The sequence below is a fragment of the Lichenostomus cassidix genome, chromosome 3, assembly GCF_008360975.1.
Source record: "Lichenostomus cassidix isolate B80296 chromosome 3, HeHo_3.0, whole genome shotgun sequence".
NCBI classification, from domain to species: Eukaryota; Metazoa; Chordata; class Aves; order Passeriformes; family Meliphagidae; genus Lichenostomus; species Lichenostomus cassidix.
The window spans coordinates 12,087,396-12,114,472 of NC_139483.1; the positions used below are offsets into that span (position 1 = coordinate 12,087,396).

General features: G+C 41.0%; 2 protein-coding genes across 2 annotated transcripts; one reads left to right on the top strand and one right to left on the bottom strand.

The window, feature by feature from the left end:
* The first annotated feature begins 3,734 nt into the window (after positions 1–3,734).
* Positions 3,735–5,327, top strand: BIRC5 (baculoviral IAP repeat containing 5). Its single transcript, XM_085054555.1, has 4 exons — positions 3,735–3,941; positions 4,039–4,148; positions 4,314–4,431; positions 4,658–5,327. The coding sequence occupies exons 1-4, from the start codon at positions 3,825–3,827 to the stop codon at positions 4,736–4,738; spliced, it is 426 nt and encodes a 141-aa protein (XP_084910681.1). The 5' UTR covers positions 3,735–3,824; the 3' UTR covers positions 4,739–5,327.
* On the bottom strand, positions 5,029–27,068 carry DZANK1 (double zinc ribbon and ankyrin repeat domains 1). The gene is made up of 22 exons (XM_085054546.1): positions 26,985–27,068; positions 26,682–26,776; positions 25,881–25,967; positions 25,098–25,251; positions 23,905–24,022; positions 23,434–23,530; positions 22,552–22,676; positions 21,918–22,003; positions 21,136–21,253; positions 20,221–20,334; positions 19,051–19,143; positions 17,016–17,138; positions 16,144–16,305; positions 15,288–15,516; positions 11,910–12,013; positions 10,314–10,385; positions 9,319–9,415; positions 8,404–8,492; positions 7,241–7,321; positions 6,605–6,732; positions 6,174–6,248; positions 5,029–5,942 (listed from the first exon to the last, which is right to left on the bottom strand). Exons 2-22 carry the CDS (start codon positions 26,761–26,763, stop codon positions 5,822–5,824), a joined length of 2,355 nt encoding a protein of 784 aa, XP_084910672.1. The 5' UTR covers positions 26,764–26,776; positions 26,985–27,068; the 3' UTR covers positions 5,029–5,821.
* Between the last annotated feature and the right edge of the window lie 9 nt (positions 27,069–27,077).

Genomic DNA, 27,077 nt, shown 5'->3' on the forward strand with positions numbered 1-27,077 from the left:
TGTAATACAAACCCACATTATGGTAAGAGCCCCAGTTTTCACCGTCACCTCGTATAACATAGTTAATTACTCACCCTGTGAAAACCCAGAAGCACGAGCAAAAAGATGGGTGAGACCAAGAGCCTTTTACATGTGCCCTAATCCAAATCCAGCAGACACTAAGAGAAGCGAGATTTAGTACGTCAAACAAAATTCGTACTGTACATAGTACAGATGTGAAACTATAAACTCAGTTTATTCTCCAAGAGCCGGAAAAGATCAGTTTATCACAGTCTAGTGGAAACCATACGAGTGCAAACCACCTAGATATAACAAGAGACTTTCTACCTATAATCCATATGCCAAAAGTAGTTTAGAAGAACAAAAGAGAATTCCTTGTCAATTTGCAGATATACATGTGAAACAACCCGATGATCCAGAGTAGATAATTAGAAAAAAATGAGAGTTTAGACTTTAGATTCCAAGCAATAATCCCATTAACGAACCAAGAAATAGTCTCAGTCACGATCCGAAAGGCCTCTTTTACATAAAAAAAGAAATAGTCCTTCCAGACCCACAACCTATAAGTCCAAACACAGCAATCAATCCACAAAATATGCTACCAAAAACTAACATCACAGATTCAGATAATCTATGAAAATTAGTAAAAAATAGCTACTATGCTTTAAATGCTACTAATCCTAACTTAACAGAACATTGCTAACTTTGTTATAGCTCTAAACCACCCTTTTATAAAGCTATTGCTATTGATGGAAGAAAAACTAAAACCAATGACAGCAATCCTACCCAGTGTAAATAGAGAAGTGATTTAAATATAAAAACTAGAATCACCTTAGCACAAGTAACTGAAACTGACACCTGCATCGGTCGAGTGCCACAAGAAAAACAAAGCCTGTGCAATAAAATTGTAGAAAATCCTAACAATCAACAACCAGCTAAATGGTTGTTACCCGCAAAAAATGCACATTGAGTTTGTGCCAGTGTTAGAGTCACCCCATGCATACCCTCGAATGCTTTTAAAACCACAGATCATTGCATTCAAATCATAATTATTCCCCGACTTACTTACCACTCTAATGAATATGTGCTGGATCATCACATGATACCAGAACACCCTATAATAAAAAGAGAGCCGATCACAGCTATAACCATTGCCACTTTATTAACATTGAGAGCTACTGGAGCTAGCACTGGTATAGCTTCCCTCGTACAACAAAGAAAAGAGTTTTCCGCACTAAGAACAGCAATTAATGAAGACCTTGTAAAAATCAAAAGTTCTATTACTGCGTTAGAAAGTTCTCTAAGATCTCTGTCTGAAGTTGTATTACAACACGGAAAGAGTTTAGAAGTTTTGTTCGCACATAAGGGTAAATTGTGTGTAGCTCTAAATGAAGAATGCTGTGTGTATGCTGACCATACTAGAGTAGCCCGAGATGCAATGACAGAGCTACGAAAAAGACTAAAAAAGCGTAAACGAGAAAGAGAGGCCACACAAGCATAGTATGAAAATTAGTTCCAATCTTTTCCCTGGTTAACAACCTTACTATCCACTATTGCTAGACCCCTAATTATGTTAATCCTAGCCCTAACGTTTAGACCTTGCATTTTTAATCGTTTAATTACACTTGTTAAAAACCGTTTAGAAGCAGCACATCTATTACCTATTACAATACAGTATGAAGACATTCCAGTTAATGAAGATTCGGCTCTCGAAAATAAAGATGACTTATAAACAAGTTAGTCATCACTGTCAGAGCCTAGATTATCATCCAGACAAATTCGTGAACTAAATGAACATGAGAAAAGGGGGATTGTAATAAATTACAATCAGTTTAGTTCACGAACTGTTTGAAAAAGGTGATAAGTCTTAAAATTGCCTTTCCTTTTATTTTTCTTTTTTTCTTTCTTTCTTTCTTTCTTTTTTTTTGCTGTTATAAAAACAAATCTTGTTAGGAACCCTGCCCAACCCCCATGAAGCAGATACAAAAGAATTTGGCTCAAGAGCCATAAAAAACCTCCCCCTGTGCAGCCCCTATGAGGCAGATACAAAAAAAATATGGTTCAAGGGTCCATAAAAACCTCCCCCTGTGCAACCCCCACAGAGAAACCATCCCAAGAGGCCCAGTAACCATCACCCAACGCAGAGCACACCAGCCCAAGACGTCTCAACAGCCAATCAAGGATTCATAAAGAGACACCAATCAAGACATACGGGAAGAGTGAGGTACTAAAGGGTTATAAAATTCAATCCTCTGCAGGCCCGAGGCGCAGTGCATAGAGATATGCTTGAATCTCTGCCCGTCCAGCGCTGACTTGACTGATATCCGCTTGCTTTTAATTAATAAATTTTTTTAATTAGATCTACGTCTCTGATTAGATAATGAAGCTAAATTGACTGACCAAAGGTCAGTCTGCGCATTTTAACTACAGATTACTCCACCAAGATGGTCCTTTCACATCAGGCCCACAGAGACCAACACACCAAATGTGACTTCTTTGTCCTTAATCTACTATGTGTACCTGTTGGCTACCTGGCTGTAATAAGTAGTTGCCTTAGTGGAGTCTTCATTTTGGTAACACAAGAGAAAGGGACACAAAATATGTTTTCATGTAGCCAATGTCCAACAAAAATGGTGGAAGGGGAGGGAAAACCAGCGCAGCCAAGGGTTGTGTGCCTGAACATCCATGCACATTTTTGCCTGTTCCATGACTATGTGAAAATTTTCAGTGTTACTGTACTTAGGAAGAAAAGAAATACATGTCTTTATGAGTGGAATTAAAGCCCTTCCCTTGGAAAAGCCTGCCTGTAGTCAGACTGTTTGTTAAGATGTCTCTCCATCATCTTATTTCACTGAAATCTAGCAGAGTCCAGGAGGGCCTTTAGAGGATGTGTGTGGGCAAGAGGCAAGGCAAGAAACTCCTAATTTCCCTACTGGCTACCTGCTCAGAAACCACCATGCAGACTTTAGCAGACTCCCTTCCAGACAGAATTCGGAGATACAGGATAGTCTGAAGAGGATGATCAGTTCTGCATTGTATTCTCAAAGGTGACCACGAAGATTTTGAGGACTGTTGCTCTGTGGCTTTGTCCTCCGGAGGCTGCCACGTGATGATGGTGTTACAACAGCCCTGGGAAGGACACAGGTCCTTCATTTAACCTCAGATCCTCAAAGGCAGTAAAGGGATTAAACGCCTTCGAGCCTTTGCATCTCAGCTGTTTTCCTTCTGCAGGAAGATTGGTAAGAATGAGCTTGGTAAAGCTTATAGAGTTCAGATGAGTATTGTTATTCTGTTTCTTGCTAATTTGCCTGTATTTCTGGGAAAATTAGCCAGTTAACAGCTAATATATCCCAGTTAACTATTATATCCCAACTTGCTCTCAAGAGAACATTTCCAACCACAAGTTTAAATGTCTCTTAAGCTTTTCAGTTTAGGGCCACCGCTTGAATGGCCATGACTGTAGAAGGGATGAGGCTCTTCCAAGGCACAAAATGACACAAGCCAACACGCTTTTCTCTCAGCCCTCTGCTTCCCTCTGGCGCCTCGGGAACTCGAGTGCTGTGGCTGAGGAGCCAACCCGCCCTCCTGCACGGCACCATCGCTCCACGCTTCCCTGGGCTGGGCGGCGATTGTAGCAGTGCGAGGAGGTGCCAAAGGCAGGTTTCCCCCTCGGGAAAAGGGAGGCGGAGGGTTTAAAAGGAGCAAACGAAGCCCAATCTCCCGTCGGGCTGGCGGCTGTGTCCCCGGGCCTCCTCGCGAGCGCCGTGAGGGCACAGCCCCGCCCCGCTCCCGCCCTGCCCCGCGCGCGCCGTTTGAACCGAGCCATGGCGGAGGAGCTGGCGGCGCTGCCCGAGGAATGGTGGCTCTACTTCGCCTCCTCCCGCGCCGCCACCTTCCGCAACTGGCCCTTCACCGAGGGCTGCGCCTGCACGCCCGAGCGGGTGAGCGCGGGGCCGGGGCGGCGCGATTTTTATGACAAGCGGGGCGGCGGGAGCGGGGCCGGGCGGGCGCTGCTGACGGCCTCCCCTGTGCCCGCAGATGGCGGAGGCGGGCTTCGTGCACTGTCCCAGCGAGAACAGCCCCGACGTGGCGCAGTGCTTCTTCTGCCTCAAGGAGCTGGAGGGCTGGGAGCCCGACGATGACCCCCTGTGAGTACCGAGCGATCTCTCGGGCCCTCAGCCCGATCGGCGCCGCCCGGCCCGGGGAATCGCCGGTGGCAGCCGAGGTGCTCGGGGCAGGGCGGAGCGGCTGCGTGTGGCTCGGTGTGAGCTGCAGCCTTCTCTTATCTTCTCCTTTTTGCCGCCTCTTCTCAGGGAAGAACACAAAAAGCACTCTGCGGACTGCGGTTTTCTTGCTCTTCAGAAATTATCTGCTAACCTGACGGTGCAGGAGTTCCTGAAGCTGGACAAGATGCGAATGAGAAAGGCAATTGTACGTACGCGGGCTTCTAGTCTGTGGCTTGTTTAGCTGGGCTCGTTCTTTACCACAAGGCTTAGGACAAAGTGCTTTGTTGCATCCAGGCTCGGGCTGGATCGGCTGGTGTGCCCTTTCTTGATTCTCAGCCGTGCTTCATGTGGGATGTATTCTGCTTTCCCCTTGAAGCTGAGCAATACTCAGTTTAGTGGTGAGTCAGTAACATTGTTTCTACTCCTTGCAGAAAAAAAAGGTTTCTCAGGAGATGGTCAAGTTTGAAGATAAAGCCAAGACCCAGCGGTGCAGTATAAAGAATCTGGTCTAGACTGCTGCAGCTTCGTGGTTGCTGGTGACATCTGTCTTGTCCGTGTGCTGTGTCACTGCCACTGTGACTGAATGGCCGTGTGTCCTGAGGCTGCTTCCAGACCTGCTGTCCCTCAGAAGCAGATGGAATTCTCTGCCTCACTCCTCTCCGTCTGTCTGGGAAGTACCTGGGGTTTGATGCATTGCATACATAATCTTTTTCTGCAGGAATTCTCCTAATCTTCCTGCTGGTTTAATTAAGGATTATTACTTGTGGGTTTGTTATCTGCATTTTTTTTTTCCTTAAGAAATTCAGCTGTTTAGAGATATTGCTATCTTGCAGAGGTACTGGTAGCTCTGGTGCTAAAACTTGTATTTCTGGTAAGATTTGACGTGCATTTCCATTTTTGTGCTGAACAGAGAAATGCTTTTAGACACTTTGGGACATAGGAAGAGGAAGGAGTTTTAAAAATATTTCAGGGATTTAAGATTGTGGCTAATAACGTTAAGTTATACCACATCTTACAGTGCCTGGTATTCTTGTAAATTTCTCTGTAGTTGGCTGCTGCTCGTGTTGATGCATTTATAAATAAAAGTTGAAGGTAAAACAACATAGTTTCACTCGATTTTCTGCAGGACAAGAAGCTGACCTTTACTGCAATGGGCTGCACTGAATGCAGTATTAACATCAGAAAGGAAAATAAGCTCATCAATTACAGCTTGCAGTGCTGTTGCTCAAGTGGCAAACCCTCTTAAGCAGTTTTCATCAGGCATTGAAGGCATTACAAAGACATTCAACTTTATTTGTGCCTGGGAAGGTTTGGTTTGTCCTTTTCTTTACACAAGTTTGGAAAAGAAAATTTGCAGAATAGAGTGCAGTCAGAGAGGAATTGTGCTTGGAACTGCTGGAAAGGGAATGTTGGAGAAAATATCTGACTGTTACAGGGCCCAAGCTGATCACATAGGGTCATAGATTCTGCAGACAGACCTGGACACACATGATCAGGTGCTCCCAAAGTCAAAGAACCTTCAGCTTTATTTGGGGAAAAAGTCTGTTGCAATAACACACTGATGAGAACAATATTCCTGTGTCTCATAAGTCTCTTCACCGTTCTCTATCCAGACTTACTTGGAAAAGTGAAATAACCTTGTTATCTCCAGCTGCAAGAGCCAAATCCAGTGCCGACTGCCCTGCTGCATTCTTCTTTTGCACGCTTGCATTGCAGCTGTAAATACAGAACACATTGGTTTAAACTGATTAAATGCATTGCAAGTGACTGCATTTAGTGAAGTGGCTCGTAGGTGAATGTTGATGTGGAATAACTGTGGAATTTCTGGATGCTTCTTCCTGCAGGGACACAGAGCAGGCTCTGGCCCTTCAGTGGTGCCAAGCAGGTTTGTGCTGGCAGGCTGGGGTGAGCCTGCAGCTGAGCTGGGGGCCCAGGCACAGTACCTACCATAGCAGGGCTCGGATGCACTCCTCTCCCTCCAATCCCAGCAGAACTGCCTCATGGAGAGCTGTGTTGTTGTGCCTGCACAGGAAGAACGAGCAATGTACTCATTACCTAAGAAAAGTTAGCAAATAAAACTAAGGCAAATGCATAGGATACAGAATACACTAGAACTGTGATAGGCTTTAGTGGGGTTTATCATAATAAGTTGGAGTGGATGGGGGAAGGAACTGAACAGAACAGCTTTTAAACAAGTTACGAGAACTCTTCAAAGCTAGCAACTGGAAGAAGGTATGTGGATACTGTCATTGAAAGGAGCTCCTCCACTACAGATTTGTGGAGGAGAGGTGGGGGTTTAGTTCTCTCTAAAACTGGAGCATGTGTGCTTCTTGGTAACACTGGGAAAGAGGCCATGCAGAGAATCTGAGCTCACTCACGGCCCTGACTGCTGGTCGATGTCAGCCCCTTTCTGCACGAGAGGGGAGATGGCTCCTGTGTGCCCGTTGAGGACAGCAACGGTGAGAGCAGGGCGCTCCTCCTCACTTAGGGAGTTGGGGTCAGCTCCCTGCAACAGAGCACAGGGAAAGGGAGCTGCTAAACACCATACAGATTCTTCAGCTTCCATCTTGCTTTTGTATTATGCCAGTTCGAGCTGGCAAGTGGGCTTCAGGCTCAAGACAGAGGTTTGAAGTGTGTTGTTTTGCTTTCTTCTGAAAATGTTTGTCATCTCCTAGCTCAATGCCAGAGTAAATGTGTGTAACAGTAGCCAAATAAGATCCCACAGCAGACACATACTATGCTTGCTTTTGCTATACGGAGGACATTTTTCTTTCTGTTTGGCTTTGACAAACCCAGAGAAGAATGCCTTATGCACTGACCAAATAGAAATTTGGGGAGAACATGCATATATTTAAAACAGCCCCTATCTTCTCTAAAATGCTCTTTCAATCTGAAGACTGGTATTGCAAGGCTGTTGCCTCCTAATCCTCAAGCTGAAGTTGCATTCCAGGCTAATATTCATGCAGTAAACATCCAAAGAGTTGAAAAAGGAAACTTCAGCAAGGAGAACTTACTTCACTGAGCAACTGTTCTATGAAGCCGATTCTCCCTTTCCCAGTCTGTCCCAGTTCATCCAGGAGCTGTCTGGACTCTGGCTGTGGAGACACAGACAACAGCCAGTAACGTTTCACACAGTGAAAACACATGTAGGTGGGCCAGATCCTGCCTTGGAGTCAAAGTCAAAAATGCACACAGTGGCATAAATTCGATGTATCTGAGCCTCATTGTTATTGATCCCTGACTTCTTTGGGAATGTCTTTCTGAATCTCAGCAAGTGTTGGAGAACCCAGGCTAATAGCTCACTACTGAGGTCTTCATTCAGCAAGTGTGTCTGCAAATTATTGGCTTGATGTCAGTGCAGCTCTCCAGGGCTGTACAAAACTCTGCTCAGCACAGTAAAATTAAACAGGTACACGTTTAGGATTAAAGTTTGAAGCTTCCAGAATTTGTGGAAGTATTTTGTTTTAAAAACGTGTATGTTTTGCCTCAGAGAAGTTGGTTTACTAAATCTTAAAACAACAACCAAACAACAAAACCTAAAACTTTTTATTTCTTCCCAGCTTTCAACCTCCTTTTCTTGTTTTGAAAGCTCAATCACTTGACCAAGAATTTTTATCTCTGGACTCATATCACAGAGCTCTGTATCTTCTCCCACCTATTGAATTGGCTGACTGATCCAAGCTTAGATTAATGTACATTTCCCTTTTGAAATTTTCCATGTCATTGCTAACAATCCCTTTAGTAGAGAGTTCTTTCAGCATATTTGGTCTCCAGTGGAATTAAAGCCTTGCTTCTTGAATTAAACTAGGCCTCCATGGAGTCAAATGTTGTGAAGTCAAGAGAAGATGACAATACCTCCATCTGATGTTGCTTCTGAAAAAATCTGTAAGAGAATCACTCTGCAACAATCCTTAGGCCTGTGTCAGTGAAGTGTCAGAATTGAATGTGCTCAAAATGAGAGAAAAAATTGAATTAAACCCTTAGGAGAAAAACAAAGTAGTTTTTTCAGATCTGAACTAAATGTCCATTACCATTGTTCAGGTTTTACATTAAGTTGGACTTTCATCCTCTGCCCCCAGTCAGGGTTAAAACCTTTCTAGTTTAACCCCTGGATGCCCTCCTTCATGTTAGTCCTTCTCTAAAAATACTTTTTCCTGTATTTGCAGAAGATACTTACGGAGAGCTTATATTCCTGTCCTGTAAATGTTCTTGACTGGGTTCTCTTTATTTTGCCTCTTGAGTAGAACAGATTATGATAATCTCTGCCTACCAGAAAGGAAAACAAGTGTTAATTCAAAGCAAAGTCAGTATCCTAACTAGAACATGGAGGAGAGATCTGGAAATAATTTATCCACAATCAAAGCAGTATTTATCAGTTCTCTGCATGAGAAAGTGATGAAATACTTGTTGCAGATCATACTGGTTTTAACAAAAGTTTTACACAGCTCCCAGTGCAGTGGCTGCCTCTTGCCAAGTCTCAGACTGGAAGCACAGAGTGGATGAAACTTATATGTGAATTAAGTATGTCAAATGATGCTACAGGAATTTCTGAATTCTGATGCTGACTTTACAACTTGTTGATTTAATGAAGACTCAAGTCTACTTTGGGATGCCTAAAATGCTGAGCTGTTACTTACACCAGTGGGAGATTGCAGTTAACATCTCTGCAAACTAGGTCTAGAATGAATGTATTTTGCAATTTCTTAACTTTGCCAAATATGCCAAAGCTGGCAGTCCCTGGCAGAGCTCAGAAGTAGAGATGATATTGATATTTATGGTTCCTATTGTAAAAGAATATGTGAAACATCTGAAGTTTTACTACTATAATAAAAACACTGCTGTGAGCTGTGGCTGCAGTTCACTGGTCTCCTCAGCTCTCCAGGGATGAAGCATTCCCAGGAGTGTTTGAGAGAGTCTGTATATTGCTTAAATCTCAACTCGAACACATTTTGAGGCTTAAAAGATCAACTTAAATAAGCACAGAATGTTTGCCTGTCTAAGCTTTCAAGCACTTCTTCTGTATTCCTGACTGCTGTATTTATGGTTTACTGTAACGATGGGGGAGATTGGGGGGTGGGTGTGGAAATCTTACCAAAATTAGTCTGACTGCTGTCCTGTCCATTTGTGACTTCTGTTACAGCACTCAGGTAATCATTGCTGAACTTCACTGCTTTGTTAGGATGAATATCCTGTAGAATCATCAAATGCAGGCAGTTATTAAGATTATCAGGTAATGCTGCTATAATCTCAGTCACACAAAACTGTTGCATGTAAGAAAATACAAAGGCTTTTAATATCAGTGTCAAATTACCACAAGTCATCATCATATGTAATCAAACTGTGTTTTGAGGCAAAAGTTTTTCTAAACCTTAGCATTTTTTCTAAACCTTGTGCTAGGAATTTCTTTTGACTTAGAAAAAAAAGTGACACAACCTCACTTAATGAAATGAAGATTCTCATCCAAATGAAAGTGTTTCTACCACTTGAAAAATTTCACTTCTGAAATGATGTATTACAGCTTTTCAGGCCCCACATGGAAAGGTAGGCTTTCCAAGATTCTACACAAGAGGTACAGTTTGAATTTTGGATTTTTGAAATGGTAGATTTCCATCTTTGCAAAGTTGGAAATGAGTATGTCGGTGGTTTTTGGAACATGGTAATTCTTGAGATAGGGATTCCAGATTTTTAATAGAGTTAACAGGAACTCTGACAAACATGATCTCCAAACTATTTAAAATTGCTAAGCTTATTCCTTAAGAGCACAAATTGCAGGCTGAAGAAAAGCAGGATCTGAGATCAAAAGCTAAGGGGTGCTAGAATCATCAAACAACATCAGCTGAAAGAAGTAAGTTAATAACAAGCTAATGAAGTGTGAAATGATAGCAACATAACTGTGAAGTCTGGCTTAATCAGATAAAGATACCTGTTCATCCAGCTACAACAGAGATCAAAATTCTTTTCTCTGAAGTGATAAGTTAACACTGTCTGAACAAAAGCATTTTGAATTTAAAATATATCAGCATTACACTGGTCTAGTAACAGCTTTCCATCAGCTGCCTCTCAACAGGCCCCATCCCCTGAACTGACCTTGTTAATAGCAGCAAAATTCAGTGTAATAGTGACTTCATAGTCATCTTCAGAGATGGTAGCATAATTAATCTAGAAGCAAAGAGTAGCCATTAGTATGTCTTACCAAAAAACCCCCACAGAACTACTTTCAGGAATAAGTCTTGCTGATGGTGTTTCTTGTGCAGCCAACACACAAAATCACAAGTGTGGCCTTTGCCTACTTGTGATATTGTACCAACATTTCCCATGTCAATGAGCAAGGGGCAGGTGTTATTTGAGTAACTGGAAATTTCACAACAACTGAAATGCCAAGTGAATCCCAAACATGTAATGAGGCTGCATTTCATGAATGTTCAGTCATTCTCTACCAAGATTTTGTAGCTGCATAAAAGGCTCTGCTGTTCTTGGGACTCCCAGCTCCAGGAGAACTGGTGGCTGCTTTAGTCACACCAGTCTGGGAAGCACATTCTGTATTAAAACTTTGGTACCTTTGTGTATCAATTCATTGAGACAGTACTGCAGGCAACAAGTCTCTATCCAAGTCATACAAAAATGAGTGCACAGGGAATTATAAAGAAGCAGAATGAAGATTATATTGCAGCCTGTTGAAAATTTTGAAGTAAGGTTGATTATATTTCTAATCCACATGAAAAACTGAAAAAGCAGCATTAAACCCAGATAGCTGGCATCTGCTTTGAACCATTTCTGTAACTTTTGGGGGCACTGCTTTTACAACAATAAACTGACAAAAGGCCAAGAAGCAGCAGGAATAGCCTTCTCCAGGCAATTTTATATTTTTCAAGCCTATCCTTTTGAATCCTCTAGCAGAGGAAACAAGTTGCAATGGACTGTACCTCAACTCTATTAAGCAGATATTCTCTTATAGTGGTACTACAGCTTCTGAACATGCTGATGGACAATAGGTGTCAGTGGATACAGAAATCAGGTACAAAGTACTACTGGAGTGTCATTCATTCTTCCCCAAAGTGTAACTTGCACTGCTGCCCTTTTTTCCCTCCAGAGCTATTTTCAGCCTGGGTCACTCACTGCTCCTGTCCACAGGACAAAGCCACAAGTGGCTGTGCTGGCAGCACCTCGGCAGCAACGTGTGTGGATGCAGCTGCCAAGAAAGCAGTACAGGACTGCAGCTGGGAAAAGAAAGGGACTGCCTGGGGCAATTGCAAAATCACCATTGAGGGTGAGTTTGAAAATCTTCATTACAAATATCTTTCAGGAACAGTTTAGGCAGTTTATCCTCCCTCAAGTCAAAGACCAAATGATGTCTCTCACTCATACCAGCTCTATCTTCTAGGACTCCTTAACAAGGATCTCCAGTTTCCACCTTCTTGTTTTATAAAAGCAGCTGAGCAAGGGCTTTCTCACCTCCCTTATAGTTCTTAGGTGAGAAAATAGGAATTGCAGAAAGAAAGTAGAAAAAGTCTTCAAAGAAAGACTGAGCAAAGAATGGAACACCAAAACAAGACAAATTACACACAAAACCAAGTCAGCATCTAAAGCAAAGGGAGACATTTCTTTTTCCAGTGTTTTTATGTAGTAACCACAATAAACTCATGACCCTCCATAGGAAGATGTTACTCACAAACTTCTGCCTACCTTTCCCATGTGAGGTTCTCCAATCAGTGCTCTGAATTCAGGGTTGTTCTGGGCATAGCTTCTAAGGTGAGCACAAATGTGATCCACTTGTTTTCTCCAGTAACCTGTTCACAGAGAGTTAAACAGGAGAAAAGTCCTTAAAGTGTGACTAACATGCCTTCTAGTCAGGTGGTGGGAGATTTAAAAGATTGCATAGTTTACTGAGATTAAAAAATATATTTTTTCTGTAGAAAATTTGTCTAATCAAGACAATGAGAGGGAAGTTATACCCTAAAAAGTCAGGTGAAACACTGTCTTATCTATAGGTTATAATTCATTCTTAGGGCACCTCTATTCACAACAAAGCCATGTCTTGGGATGATCCTTGGGAGTCAAAACTGGCCCTGTGTGAAGGGAAATCTCATACTATTCCAGATCATAAGAAAAAAAGTAAAATACTACAATTAAGCAATTGTGTGTAATTGAACTGATTTTTAGTTGATTTGGGATAACTGCCAGGGAACAATAAGCCAAATCTGAAAACTGCAAACACAGAAACTCAGCATACACAGCATTTTGGTCTGTGCAAATATTCTCCAAATAAATTTCTTTCAAGTATATATGTGAGAGCATATTAAAAGCTTAAGCATTCCTGCTCTTTTGCCTATCAGGATCTCTGGGAGAGAGTCAGCATTCCTTTATGCTGATAGAGGGCACAAAACGTGAGGGGCTGAATGAGCCTGGATTAAAAACTCATTTTAAGCCATTTAGAGCTTTTGCACCTCCTCTCCAGGCACTTCTGGAGCTACATTCTGTTTTCATCAGGGAAAGAAACAAAAGGACTTGTCCTCATTTTTAGCTGATTGTTTTCAGGATTGGCTAATTTTATTTTTTTAGCATCCTTATGGTACAGAGCATGATTCATTTCATTGTAAATAAACTGTGTAGGCTTGGTAACCTCATTTAACTTACACAATGAAGCTGTTCTGACCTTATCCTTTCTTTCATGTTAAGTGAGGCTTAAAACAGTGAAAAGAGACCAAGCCAGAAGGAAAGTGCTGCTCTGGCTTTTACAAGAGCAAACAAGGGCACAAGGGGTTTTGTGCTTGGAAGACTCAAGGGTGAGCTGGTATGACAAACTAAACCAGCAAATATTACTTGTTAAGCAGCTTTAAATGAATAGAAAAAGAAGGATCCATATAACAACATAAATTGTTCCCTGCTGTGGTCTCATATGCAAAAACTAGTACAAGCTGAAAGTAGTAATTAAAACATCTAAAATAGACTACTTGGTGAGTGATCTCTCTGTAGAAGTCAATATTATTTGCCATAAAGGGGTTCATAACTAGCCTAGATCCCCAGATTTTATTTTAAAAAATCCAGATGGTCAGGAGCATATTCTTGCATGGTTGATGTTTTCTTAGATTTCAAAAGGTTTTTGGCAGCACTGAGGGAATACTTGAATCCATTCTGCCAATAGCTGATTACGCTTATATCACACTGGTTTGTGTTACAGTAGAAAAGGGAAGCCTTCTTTGTAAAGTTTACCTGGTAAATATCTTGGCTCTGTTCAAAGCAGACTGAAAGCACAGCAAAAAAAGAAATACACTACAAACCAAGGATTAGTGTTTTGGTACTGCTGTTGTTTGCCCCTTTCTTAACGAGTTCAGTGGTTTTGTTTGATCTTCACAAATGAAGGTTAGTAGTTGGATATGGTCAAGAAATAAGTAATAACCTCCCACATCTTATTTAATCACTTGTATCTAAAAACTTTAATATTGAATGTCTGATCCTATTTTAATTGAAGAAATAATGATCATATTTAGCATATATTAACAAGATTTTCCTGGGTGATAGTGCATAGTCTTGTTGATACAGATAATTTCAAGCCATGTATACAACTCAGCATGAACTGACTGTAAGAGACATTTGTTGATTTATGGAATGAAATATGTTCCTCAGTCCTCGGGAGGATCTAATGGAGCATACATTACACCATGCAACTTCAACAAAGTTGCATCTGCTAAGCAGATAAAAATGAAAAGAATTCAAAAGCAGTTCAGAATTTCTTCCTGACCTTTCCCAGTGACAGCAGCTCTCACAAGTCAAGAGCTGTACTTCTGACAGAGACACACAAATATGCAGTGTTACTTTGCTTTTCCCTTGGCACTATTAGGGGCCAATCCTTTCTTATCTCTGTCTAAATTAAGTTCCCTGACATGTTGAGTCAAGCGTTGTATTTCCTACAGTGATGTCTATGAGAACATGTCACATTTCAGAGCAAGGGAGGAGGAAAACAGATTTCCCCAGTGTTATTTTAAAAATCAGAGTCCATCCAAATACAGATACGCAGAGTCAAAAGAGGAATTTCTAACATTGATTAGCAACCTTTACTACCCAACAGAAAATTAATTCTGATAACAGCGTAAGGGGTTACCATCTGATTGTTGAAGAGAGCTAGATGGGAAAGTGGATGTAAAAGAGTAACTGCTCCTCCAAACCATGGTTTGGCACTATAATGGTTTAAAATTAACTTAGTCTATGGATTGCCCAGCTGGACTGCTCTGCGAGATTAAAGACAATGTTGCCAATTGAGCCATTTATTAGATCCCTAATTAATACTGATGGACCTTAGTCAAAGGTTTGGGATCCAGAAAGCTGAAGATTTCTCTGGATAGTAAAACTAAATCCTCTAAAAATGGCAAGCATGTAATGACAGCAAAGAGTCAAGTGATTCCACAAAGAACAAAGTGACCCCAAAACTCCCTGTGAAAGAAAGTTGTCTGCAGTAGTGATGTGGCTCCTTCTGTAGTCTGTGAGTGGAAAGGTTCTTCAGTGAGTGATATTTTCATAATGCTGTTAAGAATCCCTTCCTCTAGTTGAGCTTTCTTTGCTTTTGAAGCTTCTATAATTTATACCACAACAGCACCTCAAACAAGTTCCTCATGTAGACAAGCTCCACCATATTTTCAAGAGCTCTGATCCCCTCTGTCTCAGAGTTTTGTTTATCAATATCCCATCACAGCTCAACCTGAAGTTCCCATGGTAGGGGCTGGGGAAGGTGCTGGGCACTGGGAGCTGCTCAGTGATTTCCAATTCAAACAGAGGACACCTGCCTCCATTCTTGTGGGATGGGAGGAAATCAAACTACTACCAAATTAGTAAGGCTGCACAAGGGTCACAGGTAGCCACACTTTTGATATTGCTGAAAGCTTTCTTTTTAGCTATTGATGGTGATCAGTGATTGAATTCTACGGCACTGCATTTAAAGTCATTGGTGGAAGACAGACTTGTAAAGATGTCAGTGTACTACTAATGCCACATTACATAGACTATGATATTTTCAAGGAAAAGCAAGGTCATAAATTGTTTAGAAATCATAAAATCAGAACTTCTTACCTTTTCCAGGACTAATGGCTGTCAGGAGAGGTTTATGATCACTCATCTTTTCCACCTTTTCTTTTTGTGAAATCAGCTCAAGCTCCTTCTTTTCCAACAGTTTGCTGGATGGGTAAAAAAGTCCAATGGTTTGGGTTCCTTTATCTTCCTTTTCTGTTAGTTCTGCTCTTGATTTGGGCAAGGAAACAGGATGAGGCTGCCAGGCAACTTGAGCCTGTAATCGTTTTGCCTGTGGGGGGTGGGGGAAAAGGGAAAATTTAAGTAATATAATTAGATATAATTCAATGGCTTACAAGCATAACTTAACCAGAACAGTACATCAAATTATAAGGGAATGAAAAAGCTACCAGGAAGAATCATTAACAATTTTTAATTTTAATTGCCAGTCTGTAACAACAATGCAACTTATCACAAATATTCAAGCAAAATCCAAATGCTTCATGATTGCCAGGAGACAGATATGCTTTTGTAGGGCAAAAGCTGGCTTGCTAAGTATTGGGCTCTTTCTTAAAACAGTTTAAAAAACACTATTACATTTGCATGAAAGAATACCTTGTATCAGCAGACCACTAATAATTCATTCACAAAAACTTACAACCAGTAAGATAAAAGTACTTGAAGAGCTGAGACTTTTGAAAGGCTGATTGTTTCACCCTCTGCCATTTAGAAAGAGGCTGGATCAAGGCCTTGGGCTGAGGCTGCTTTCCAGCAGAAAGCAGAACAAACATTTTTTGCCCTCACTGTGCTCCCAGACCACAACCTTGTCCCAAGGACATGAATGGAGTTGTGCTGATCCCCATATGGAGCAGCCTCTGAGCTGTGTTCAAACCTGGCTTTGTAACACTGTGTGTCCTACCTGAGAAGATCCCAGTGAGTCCCCAGAAGCCATGAGGCTGCCAGGAGAGCTCTGCCTGGATGAGGGCTCTATGTACACGCCACAGGAGATGCAGAAGCGAGCATAGGGCTGGTTGGTTGTCCCACACTTGGAACAGGTGAAGTAGGACGGAGGAGGTCCAGGCTGGAAAGTTCAATGGAACATTTGTCACTAGAGAAGCATAGGATGAGTGACTCAGGAATAAGAGCAGAGGAATGAATTAGAAGGAAGTAAAGTACCACCCTGAGTCCCTTGGTACAGTACAGGACTAATGGTTATTTATGCACGTATGGGAGTGTTTCAAATTTTATGTGCACTCAGCTCACAGAAAACAAATCCTCCTTGAGTTTGATCTGAGGTAGAAGCACTATGCAAGGGGAAACTGTTTACATTGATTGTAACTCTACTGAGCAGCAGTTAAGTACTTTTCTTTACTGAAGTTAATGAGGCCTTCAGTCAACACAATTGCATGCATCATCTCATGCCTGTATAGGTGATTATAGCTCTGAGATGTTATGGGAAAAACTTGCATTAGGTTAGCTATACTTTAACCTTTGATGGGTAAGTTACTTTGAGCACAGGGCTGTTGCATCTCAACTGGTGCTTGTTGGCCCAGGGTAATTTGGTTGCAACTCTAAACCCTTAGGTCACTCACTGATATGGGGTCAGGATGTCATCTAAGCCTTTCATTTTTCCATACACAAAACCATACATTTTTCCATCCTCTATGCTCTAAGCAGGTATCTTGATAACAACAATGTTTACTGACTGACAAAGGTTTTGCAAAGAGAAGTCTGAAATTGCTGCAGAGAGGCAGCAGCAGGTTTGTCCCCACAGACACCAGGAGCACATGCCTTGGCCCCACACCAGGCACAGAAGCGAGCGTCACACTGGTTCACTCCGTTGCATTTTGAGCACACAGCTCTCTTCCTTTGCTGGCCCTGGTGAGGCGGGCAGGAGTCTCCTCCAAATATGGGCTAATAAAACAAAACAAGCATTAGGGAGAAAATGCTTCTCATGAAGAAAAGTCCACAAGCCTAAAAGGGGAAAGAGGAAAGCAAGCTGCTCTAAAAACATAAAGTAATATTGAGCTGAAAAGAATTATTGCAGCTTAGAATGAACAACAGAGTAACTTGGACTTAACCTGTAATTTTGTTTTTCATTACAAAACCACAGTAAAATGTAGCATTAATTAATTTGAAAATATTTTTAGCAGAACTAGCACCAAAAATTAAAAACTTTATCAATGGTGTGCTTTTAAACTGAGTATTTATTAAGAGGGCCCAATGTATAAGCTGAAATTAAGATGGAGGTTTCCTGCTGATAAAGTTACATTTTCAAATCCAGCACACAATTTTCTTTGTACCTTTCTTGTTAGTAGTATGACAGGGAGGATGTGTTCAGGCAAGGAGTTTTGTCACAGTTTGGAATTTGCTGCATAAATTTTTTTTGCACTCTTTTGGCTCATGCAAATATTATATTACCCAACTTTGCTACAATTAACTTGTATAGGTAAGCCAAAGAAAACAGGTTTTTCATTGGAAACTTCTAGAGCTTAAGTATAGATCCCAGTTAGGACAAATAGGACTTAAAAATGTTTTGTTAGGTTTTGCCTCAAGGCTTATGCAGTTTATTTTCTCTTCAAGTCAGGAATATGGATGAGGGACAGAACCCAGGGAAAATTATTTTGATTACACCACAACAGCAAGTAAGCAAACACAAAACAGCCCTGTTTTCATCTGGCCTGCATTGCAGTTTGAAGAATGTAATTTGGGGGTTCAGTTGGAAGATAAAATTTACAAAAGCACAAGTCTAAATGTGTTCTAAATCTAAATTATCAAACAGACATTAGTAATAATATCAGCATTATTACTATTAATTATTAAAAAATACTATCGTTGTCACTATTTAATCACTATTACTAGTAAAATTTCTGATTACTATTAATAATTCTTAGTAATTTAACTTTCTCAGCTACTACAGGTCTTACCATTCAAGTCACATGCCTAACTACGTATGCAGCTACACATTATCTACACACATATCTACAGTCAGTGAAGCAGACAAACATACATTTCTCCAAGGAAAGTACAGAATCCTATTGAAATTCACTTTGAAATGGCACTTCAGTGGCTACACAAGAGACTTTTGCCTCTAGCTATAGACAGTTTTAGAACTCAGGATGTTATTCATTATAATCAGAAGATTTTAACTTGCAAACCATTATTATTCTATCATTTCTGCATTTACCACAACCTGGAGAAGTGAAATGTAGCAGGCATTTTTCATACAAGACCTTTCAGAACTGAAAGGAATCAAGCTAAATAGGGAGTTAAAACAGAGCAATTTTAGTGCTTTCACTGCTTTTCTCACCTCTGTGCAGAGTCACAGCCAAATACAAGCATGCTAGCTGTATGCATGTTGGGGAAGCAGCAAATGGAGATAAGAAAAATAATGTAAAAGCGGGGATATGAAAAATAACATAGAAGTGTATTGTATTTTCAGAAAATAACTGAAATCAGTGTTACATGATGTTCACGGTGTATATACTCATTTTTTAAATTGCAATTGAAAGTAATCTGAACACAAAAAAAAACTCCCTTGCAGTCAAGACTACCCATTTTCTAAGAGCCTTCTGAGCTTTCTCAGTGGCATTCACAATGCTGACTTCCACATGAGAAACTTGAAGGTACATGAGGCACTTATGTTTAGCTGGACACTTGTGCTGGAGTACTGTAGGAGTTCTGTGGGAGTACTGGGCTCAAATATGACATGAGGGAGAGAATCTCTGCTTTGGTAACACAGGGACTCAGGGACATGACTTCAGTTTTCCAAAGACAAGGAATGTTCTGCTTTGGTTTGATTTACCCAGTGTGATTGAAATCTTACCATCTGTACTTCAGGCAGTTTGCTCTCACAAGTTGCACAGTGTTTATGGTGAAGAGGATTCCCTGTACCACACACCTGACAAATGACTTTGCCCTTTTAAATAGAGAGAGAAAACATTTCACATAGTATTTGAAAACTGTAAACAAGAAGAAAAAGACTTGATCTTACAAAGTGCTGTGGTAATTCAGGCCTGCAGATAGAAGAGATCCTTCAAGTGTGTGCTGTTTTGTGGTCATCACAAATCTATGTATCTTGGTGACTATTTTTTTATCTATGGTATATTTTCCTCAGGAGATTCAGTATCTCCAGGTCTTTATATACACTAGTGTCAGTTTGCTTAGTCACTATACTCACACAAAACAGACAGCCCAATATCTGCAAGGAAAATTATTAATAACAATCCAATACCAAAATAACATGAGGTGCCTTAAAAGATCTCTACAAGGTCTTGGCACAGTCACTATTAACAACTGAATTTCTACCAGAGCTAAGAATAATGAATCTGCTATTTTGGTGTTGCCATCAAATAGTTTGGGTCTGCCTTTGCACCTACATCAGGGCTGTCATAAAACACTACATTTGGGCCAATGTCTATAACTCACTTGTGATGGGTTGACCAGGTGCTCACCAAAGCCCTTCTATCACTCCCCTCCTCAGCTGGACAGAGGAGAGAAAATATAATAAAAGGCTTATGAGTTTAAGGGCAGGGAGAGATCATTCACTGATTACTGTCATGGGAAAAACACTTATCTTGGCCAAAGTCATTGAATTTATTACCAATCAAATCAGAGTACGAAAATGAGAAATAAAACCAAATCTCAAAAAACACCTTCTCCCCACCCCTCCCTCCTTCCTAGGCTTAAGTTTCCTCCTGATTCTCTCTCTCTTGCCCTCCTCAGCAGCACAGGGAAATGGGGTTTATGGTCAGCTCTTCACACATTGCCTCTGCTGCTCCTTTCTTCTCAAGGGAAGTAAGTCTGTGTCTTTCTTTTACTGGAGAACCTTTAATCCTTTTTTCCATTCAAGCTGTTTTTAATCCTAACTCTTAAAGCTGTCAAAATGGGATTATACAAAACCAGGTTGGATCAAAATATTTGTAATGAAGTCATCTGTTAGATAAATACATGCCAGGAGTTAAATCACCATTTTGTTCTATTTATTCTCAATTACCTTTATGCAGATGTTGTTTTGGGGCTGCAGCTGTGGAGCTATTGGTGACTCACAGACAATGCAAGTGGGTGTATTCATTGGCACAAGATGCCTGCATTCAAGGCATGGTGCCATCTGAAGGAAAAGCCACATCACAGTTATGTTAAGGACTATAATGAGATCATTAAGGTTATCACGAGATTTCAGTATTTTTCTAGCTGGAGTCTACATCAGCAGCAAGGTCACTAGAAACATAGCAACTGACAGCAACTGATACTGATATTGATCCTTAAAGATCAAAGGATCATACTGAGAAACTATGAAGACATCTGGAAAGAGAATGACAGAAAGGTCCTAAGGTAATTTTCAGTAAAATTTAAATGTTACTATAAAACATATACAGGTAGTTGACATTCTCCTCATGATGAACCTAATTTAAAGAGGTGATGAATCTTCTCTGTTGTTACTTAAATCTACAGCATTTTTCAAGACAAGACAACTTTTTGATGATACAGGAAAGGAAACACCATTGACTGGTTAGATCAGGTTATTATCTCTTGGGAAGAGCTTAGAGAAGTCAGTTACAGGCACCACAGCAAAATCTCGGTGCTCTTAGCTATGCCCACACATGCCACCATTTAAGGTTTCAGGACTGGTACTGTTTCCTGACACAGGTAAATAAACCACTTTACTTTTTCACTGTTTTCCTTATTAGAATACATGGCACTTGAAAAACTCTATGGTTAATTTTGCCCATCATTGGAGAATTTCACTGGGGCCCATGCTGAAAGTATTGAGCAGAACAAAGCAATTAGAACAGAATTTCCAAATGAAAGTGGGACTGAGTAACATGTTTGCCAGCATTGACTGTCTAACTTGCAGAGGCTGTGGTTTTCTCCAAGGATGATGTGTGGATTGTTATGATGTTTTGCTGACCTGTGTTCCTTCAGGGAGTGGGAAGCGCCAGACTGGCACAGGTGGGATAGGAGATCCACAATTCTGGCAGAAGTGAGCCAAGGGGTCGGACAGGCGAGGGGCAGAACAGTGTGCACATCTGAAAACAAGAGCAAACTGGCTGAGCTTGTCTTGGTATTGCACTGCTGCATAATAATGAATAATGGGACTTGTGACAGGACTTAGGCCATTGATTTCTCAGGTGTGGTTTCCAAGCTGTGATGGGACACCAGACCATGCCCTAGCATCCATGATATGAAGTTCTGAACTCTACACAGCTTTGCAAAGTAGAAAGCTCTCTGGCTACCATAGTGTTTCATTCTTTCCTCCTCATCATGTGAGGTAAACAGGTCTCCTGACAGGCAGTCTGTGTCAGGCCTCACTGCTTCACCACGGGGAGCCACTGCTGTAGATCACAGAACCATAATGACAAGCATTAATGTTCTGTGAGACTACTCCAGTGAGCAGTTTTCACCTAAAGCACTGAGGCTGTACTATAATTTGAAAAGATAATTTATCCCCACATCCCATGGGTGTTAGGAATTTCTTTAAGGGATGGTAAGACAGTTGATAACTGACAGTTGAAAAGTATATTTAAGAGAAAGAATTTTTAAAGTCCTACCTAGATTATACTCTCCGAGTTATGAGCCAGTGTCTGTCTTTGCTTTCCTCTTTTTTATAGAGGCCCACAGTATTATCAGCTTGTTGCAAAAGGCTCAGATACTTTCTAAAGGACAAATATGTGAAAAGGAGAAGTCACTTACTTAAAGAAATCTGTTTCACTCTGGATCTTTGACACTTGTGTGCTTGCTAAGCTTTTCTGGCTGGTCACTGCAGAGGAACTTGCAAACTGAAATAAAGGTAATTCTTTAGGCTTTAGTAAGGAAATACTTGCAAAATGCATATAAAGATGGCAAAATCAGCTAAAGATGTCATCTGAAACAAACTGCACTGAAATGCACTGCTTTGAGGAGTACTTACTATGCTTGACTCCCCCATTAGTTTCATTAAGGATCCACGGCTTCTTCCAACAAAAATAAACAATGTCTTGCTATTTACTTCCACCACAGCATTACTGAATATTGAGTTTTAAATATTAACTTGCCAACATGCAGCAGTAAGTATTTGCTAACAGCAGATTCAGTAATGTATTAGGAGAGAATTACTAGGAATGCAGTCACTGTTAACTTCTGTTGCCTGATTTTGTCTATCCTGCTAACTATGTCCTGCTTTGGGTATTCTATTCCTATTCTAGTGTGTCATTACCATTACATTTAAATCAGGACTGGAGCATGCAGACAAAGCCATTAATAGCTGAGAGAGACCACAAATCTTCACCTCTTCATTTTTTTAGATCCCTGTCCTGATGACAGCCTTGGACAGTTTTCTTCAGCTTACCCCTCTGATCACCTGCAATGACTCTACTGGTTGTGCTGAGGTGGATTCCTCTCTGTACTCTGTTGTTCCCAAACGACTGGCAAGGAGCTGTGGTCCTTGAAGGCACCTGTGAGAAATCTTCCTTCCTGTTTCCAAGATTAAAATTACAATCCTGTTGTTCCACTGTCACGCACTTCATGCAGTTAATATATATCTTAAGATGAATATTACATAGTGTTTTTAAGCATGTTTAAAAATATAATTGGCATCCACATTTTGGGTTTAAATAAGCTGTGTGGAATTACAGGAAATTAAACTAGAAGAAACCCCACACCTCTCTGACAGAGCTTACTTTTGTGTTTTAATTTATTTACAGTTTTCTTCCTTCCTCCATGCTCAAAAAACCCCAGCTCCTAAGAGTAAATTAATAAGTAAACATTAATACAATTCCCTGCTCTAAAACAGTTCTATTGCTGTTGCCATGGAATAAGAGGCTTTATCTACAGAGAAAATCTGGGTCAAGCTTTCATTTCTACTTTGTGTATTTATTTTGGAATCTTACTGCAAGCAAACATCAGTAAAGAAACTCTGTAAAGGATTTGCAATCCCATTAATTTAGCAGTATTTTCTGGCACAAAGGGAAATACAGACTGGGCCTTGTTGTGTTGCTGAGAAATGAATGACATTTTAATATATTTTTAAGGAGTCTTGTGAAATGTATGGAAGATAAGTTTTGTTCTCTATTTGCAGTGTTGAGCAACTGAAACTGGAATTCCCAGAGCATGTTCTGTCTTCTGAGATGGTTTTAAAATGACCCATATTTTACAAGAGATACAAGAGGGAAACTTTACTATTTTCTGCTAGAACAGAAGACTATCTCAGTTTTATGGAGTAATACTGTACCTTGAAAGTCTTGGGGTGTTTCATCCCAGGCAGGCTTGATTTCCACATTCAGTCTATTCTTCTTAGGTTTTGCAGTAAACATTCCACGTTCCTTATTCTATAAGGTAATTCCATTTGAATTCCAAATAACATTTTTGCTTTTGCTGTAATCCTCTCTTGCTATAGTTATTTGTTAAAACTTTAAAAGTACGTGCTTAAGCTATTTATTTTCAATGCAAGCATTTGAAAAGCTTAAATTATAAATGTATTTTTAAAATATTTGACCTCAATTAGTCATAAAATACCTCTGGGGGGGGAAAAAGTGTTCCCATGAAATTTTAATATTACAAAAAGGACCAAAGCAGCAAAGATGGGCAAACAGAAATAAATAAAATATATTAATGGTATTGGCAGTCAAAGCTTAATCTCTAAGTAATAACCTATATACAATATCTTATATTCACACAAGGGGTTACAATTGCTGAAACTTACCTGTGTGGTCATATCTTTTAGGAAATTCTTGTCGTCATCATCAGTAGGGGAAAGGATGTCTGGTTGCTGGTACTCCACCAGAAACACCTTTGTTACAATTGAACTCACCCTGTAGTCTCTGAAAATCAATGTTCACAAAGCTGTGAACCTGACCCAAACCTGTGTGCTGCAACAAGTAAATCACTGATGGATGTGGCTTATTAGGTGGAAAATCCCTTTTGAGCTTGCCAGTCCTTATTTCTATAGAATCCTAGGCAATATTTATTTAATAAAACACCTGTCATTCTCCAATACCTAATTAATTGCAACAGTAAAATTGAAATTGCTGTAAATGTCCAAACCACTCTTTCATGATTGATAGTCATTCTAGAGCATCTCTCAGCACACCTGAAAGTGTCTTAATAAAAACATACTGGAAACAAGGGTTAATCTAGGTAGTGATAGCAAGAAAACAGACACAGGCCTAGGTTTTACCTGCACACAGAATGAAATGTTGTTATATTCCAGTGTAGACACAAGCACAGGCTGTATGCTAGTGCAGCTAATAGGGAACAGCAAGCACAGATCTCTGGGTGGAAGTTTCTGTTCCCTTGGAAATGCAGCACAGTACAGACAGAGAATTTATGTGTCCTCTCTCTGTCTCTAAGCATGGAACTAATTTGGACAAAGTCAGTGGCTGTGCAGCAAAATCCAGTTTTCTTTCTATGTATTGTATTTTTGCTTCACCCAACATTGTACTTAAGCTGTGAGGTTCAGCATTCTGGGATCCTTTGGGAGGAATTAAGCAAATCCCCAGGAAGACCAACTTCTGTAAATCCCCTGAATCACTGGATGACTCCAGAAAACACCACCCTGGTTCCTCTGGTGTTTCTGATGATCACACTCCAGAGGATGAGCTCTAAGGTCAGTATATCTGCTCCTCACCCACAGCCTCCATGGATCATTGGACAGCCACAGTGCAGGAGATAACATCCAAGGGATGGTCCACCCCCACAAGCACTCCATGGACAGAAAGTATCATGAGAAAGCCATGTCAGTGCAATTAATGAGGATCATTTAGGTTGCAAACTGCCTGGGGAAAGGCTCATCTCTCACTTGCAAGGTATGGAGGGCTTTAAACAACACAGCTACAAGCTATGACAGGGATATCTGTCCCTTGCCAAAACAGGAGTAAAATAAAACAGGATACTCACTTTGTAACTGCCAAGGCCTTGACTGTTATTTTCCCCACTGGTAGTATGATAGGACCCTTATACTCCAAAGTGTTACATGCCCCATAGCCAGGTTTCCTAATGAGTTCTGGTTTACTTCCATCTAAAGTGTAATAAATAGAGGCCCCAGGTGTATCTGAAAGAAACAGAGAAAGTGATTCCTCAGACTGTATGCAACCTTGGAAAACCAAAGTACTCACTACTGTGCTTGATCTTTCTCACATAAAGAAAATAGCAGTTCCATAAGTGACTGAATGTTTGGGACCAAATATTTCTCCCAGGAAATATCAGCTACCCAACAAAAGCAATTTCATTGTAAGCAATATTTCTTACAGCAAAGTAGCTGTAATGTTTTTTCCTGTTTTGCATTAAAACATTGCAGCAGCTTGTCCATTCCAACAACAAAAAGGGTATTTTCTGCCATAGTGAAAGGTGACAATTCAAAAACTGTAATGACAATGTTGGGAGTGAGCCAGGCACATGATACTTTCAAGCACTGATTTTGCAGTCAAAGCAAAATGCAACAGCTTGAAGGTTTGGCCTTGGAAGCAAATAAAACTGCTAACACATATAGCTTTAATGTCAGTAATATTGTTTGAATGCATAAAATTGTGTGCAAGTATATTTGGTGCATCAAACCAGTAGGTTAATTTTATAAATTCCTTAACAAAATGCAAGTAAATGCAAAAAAAAAGCATAGAAGCCAAACATTTCAAATGGACACATAAGTAAAGGTTTGACATGGAGTCAAAGTTTTGTTCATACCTGATTTTATTTCTATGAGAGTATTTGTGTCTATTTCCCGTTTAGCTTTCCCTGGAGGTGGAATTCGAAGTGGAATGATCTGAGGAACTGAGACAGAGCCAGCTGTCATTTTTCTCAGCAGTGATCTTTAAAATAGAAAAATAAAAAAGGCAGACAATAATTTTTCTAAACAGAAGAATGCACTGAGAAATATGGTCTCTTAACAGGACTCTGTATCTTTATTTGTTTCTCTTAAAAAAGGGAACACTGGATTCTTTAAACCAATCTGTGACTGTGATTCCATGTGTTTGAGCTAAAAGAACTTCAGCACCATATGTCAGTGATGCATGGAAGGAGTAAGGAACAGGAATATCTATCCTCACCATGTCAGATGTGAAACCAGCCTCGTTTCATTATGGTCACCTGAATAAGAACAACATGTCCTGAAAAGGACTAAGGCAAGACAGCTTTTGCTTAAGCTTATGCCAGTTATCATGTGATTTGAGAATATATCCATAAAACAGGTGCCAAGCCTGATTTATCCTAATGTACACAGTCATTATCATGTCATGTAATTCAGGAAAGAAAAATTGCATTTGGATACGGTGACATTTTACAAAACAAAGAGGTGTACTCCAGATCTTGGGAAGTGATGCTCAGGGCCAGGAAACACGTTTATGCTGCAAGGATTTGGTTTTGTAACCAACGCTCCAGAGAGAACTCATGCTACTCACCAGTGCAGGCAGGGAGGGACACTCCCCACCCTCGCTGGGCACTCTTTCAGTGCTCAGCCACCCTCACAGGAAAGAAATTCTTCCTCACGTTCAGCTGGAGCTTCCTGTGCCTCAGTTTGCCCGTGCCTCTTGTCCCATTGCCTGGCCCCACGGAGCAGAGCCTGCTCCATCCTCTGCCACAGCCTCACCACCTACGGGCCGATCAGATCTCTCCCAGGCCTGAGGGGGCTCAGAGCTTTTCCCTCACGCTCCCACCTGCTCCTGGCACAAAGGCACAGGCGGCTCCGCTTCAGCCCCTCGGCATCGCCCCCCCAGCGCGGCCAGGCCCCGCTCCATCCCCGCTCCATCCCCGCTCCATGCCCGCTCCATGCCCTATTCCGGCCCCGCTCACCGGATCCCGCGGACCCCGCGCGGTCTCTCCCCCTCGCTCCCGTTTCCAGGGACGCCGCGCGCCGCCGCTCCCGCCGCCCATTGGCCGTTGCCT

Coding starts and splice junctions, on each gene's coding strand:
- BIRC5 (XM_085054555.1), top strand. CDS start 3,825: ATGGCGGAGGAGCTGGCGGCGCTGCCCGAGGAATGGTGGCTCTACTTC. Junction 4,149..4,313: donor GAGCCCGACGATGACCCCCT/GTGAGTACCGAG, acceptor GCCTCTTCTCAG/GGAAGAACACAAAAAGCACT. Junction 4,432..4,657: donor TGCGAATGAGAAAGGCAATT/GTACGTACGCGG, acceptor TACTCCTTGCAG/AAAAAAAAGGTTTCTCAGGA.
- DZANK1 (XM_085054546.1), bottom strand. CDS start 26,763: ATGGAGCAGGCTCTGCTCCGTGGGGCCAGGCAATGGGACAAGAGGCAC. Junction 17,139..19,050: donor AACTGCCTGAAGTACAGATG/GTAAGATTTCAA, acceptor TTGTTTTATTAG/CCCATATTTGGAGGAGACTC. Junction 7,322..8,403: donor GACAGGAATATAAGCTCTCC/GTAAGTATCTTC, acceptor GTGTCTCCACAG/CCAGAGTCCAGACAGCTCCT.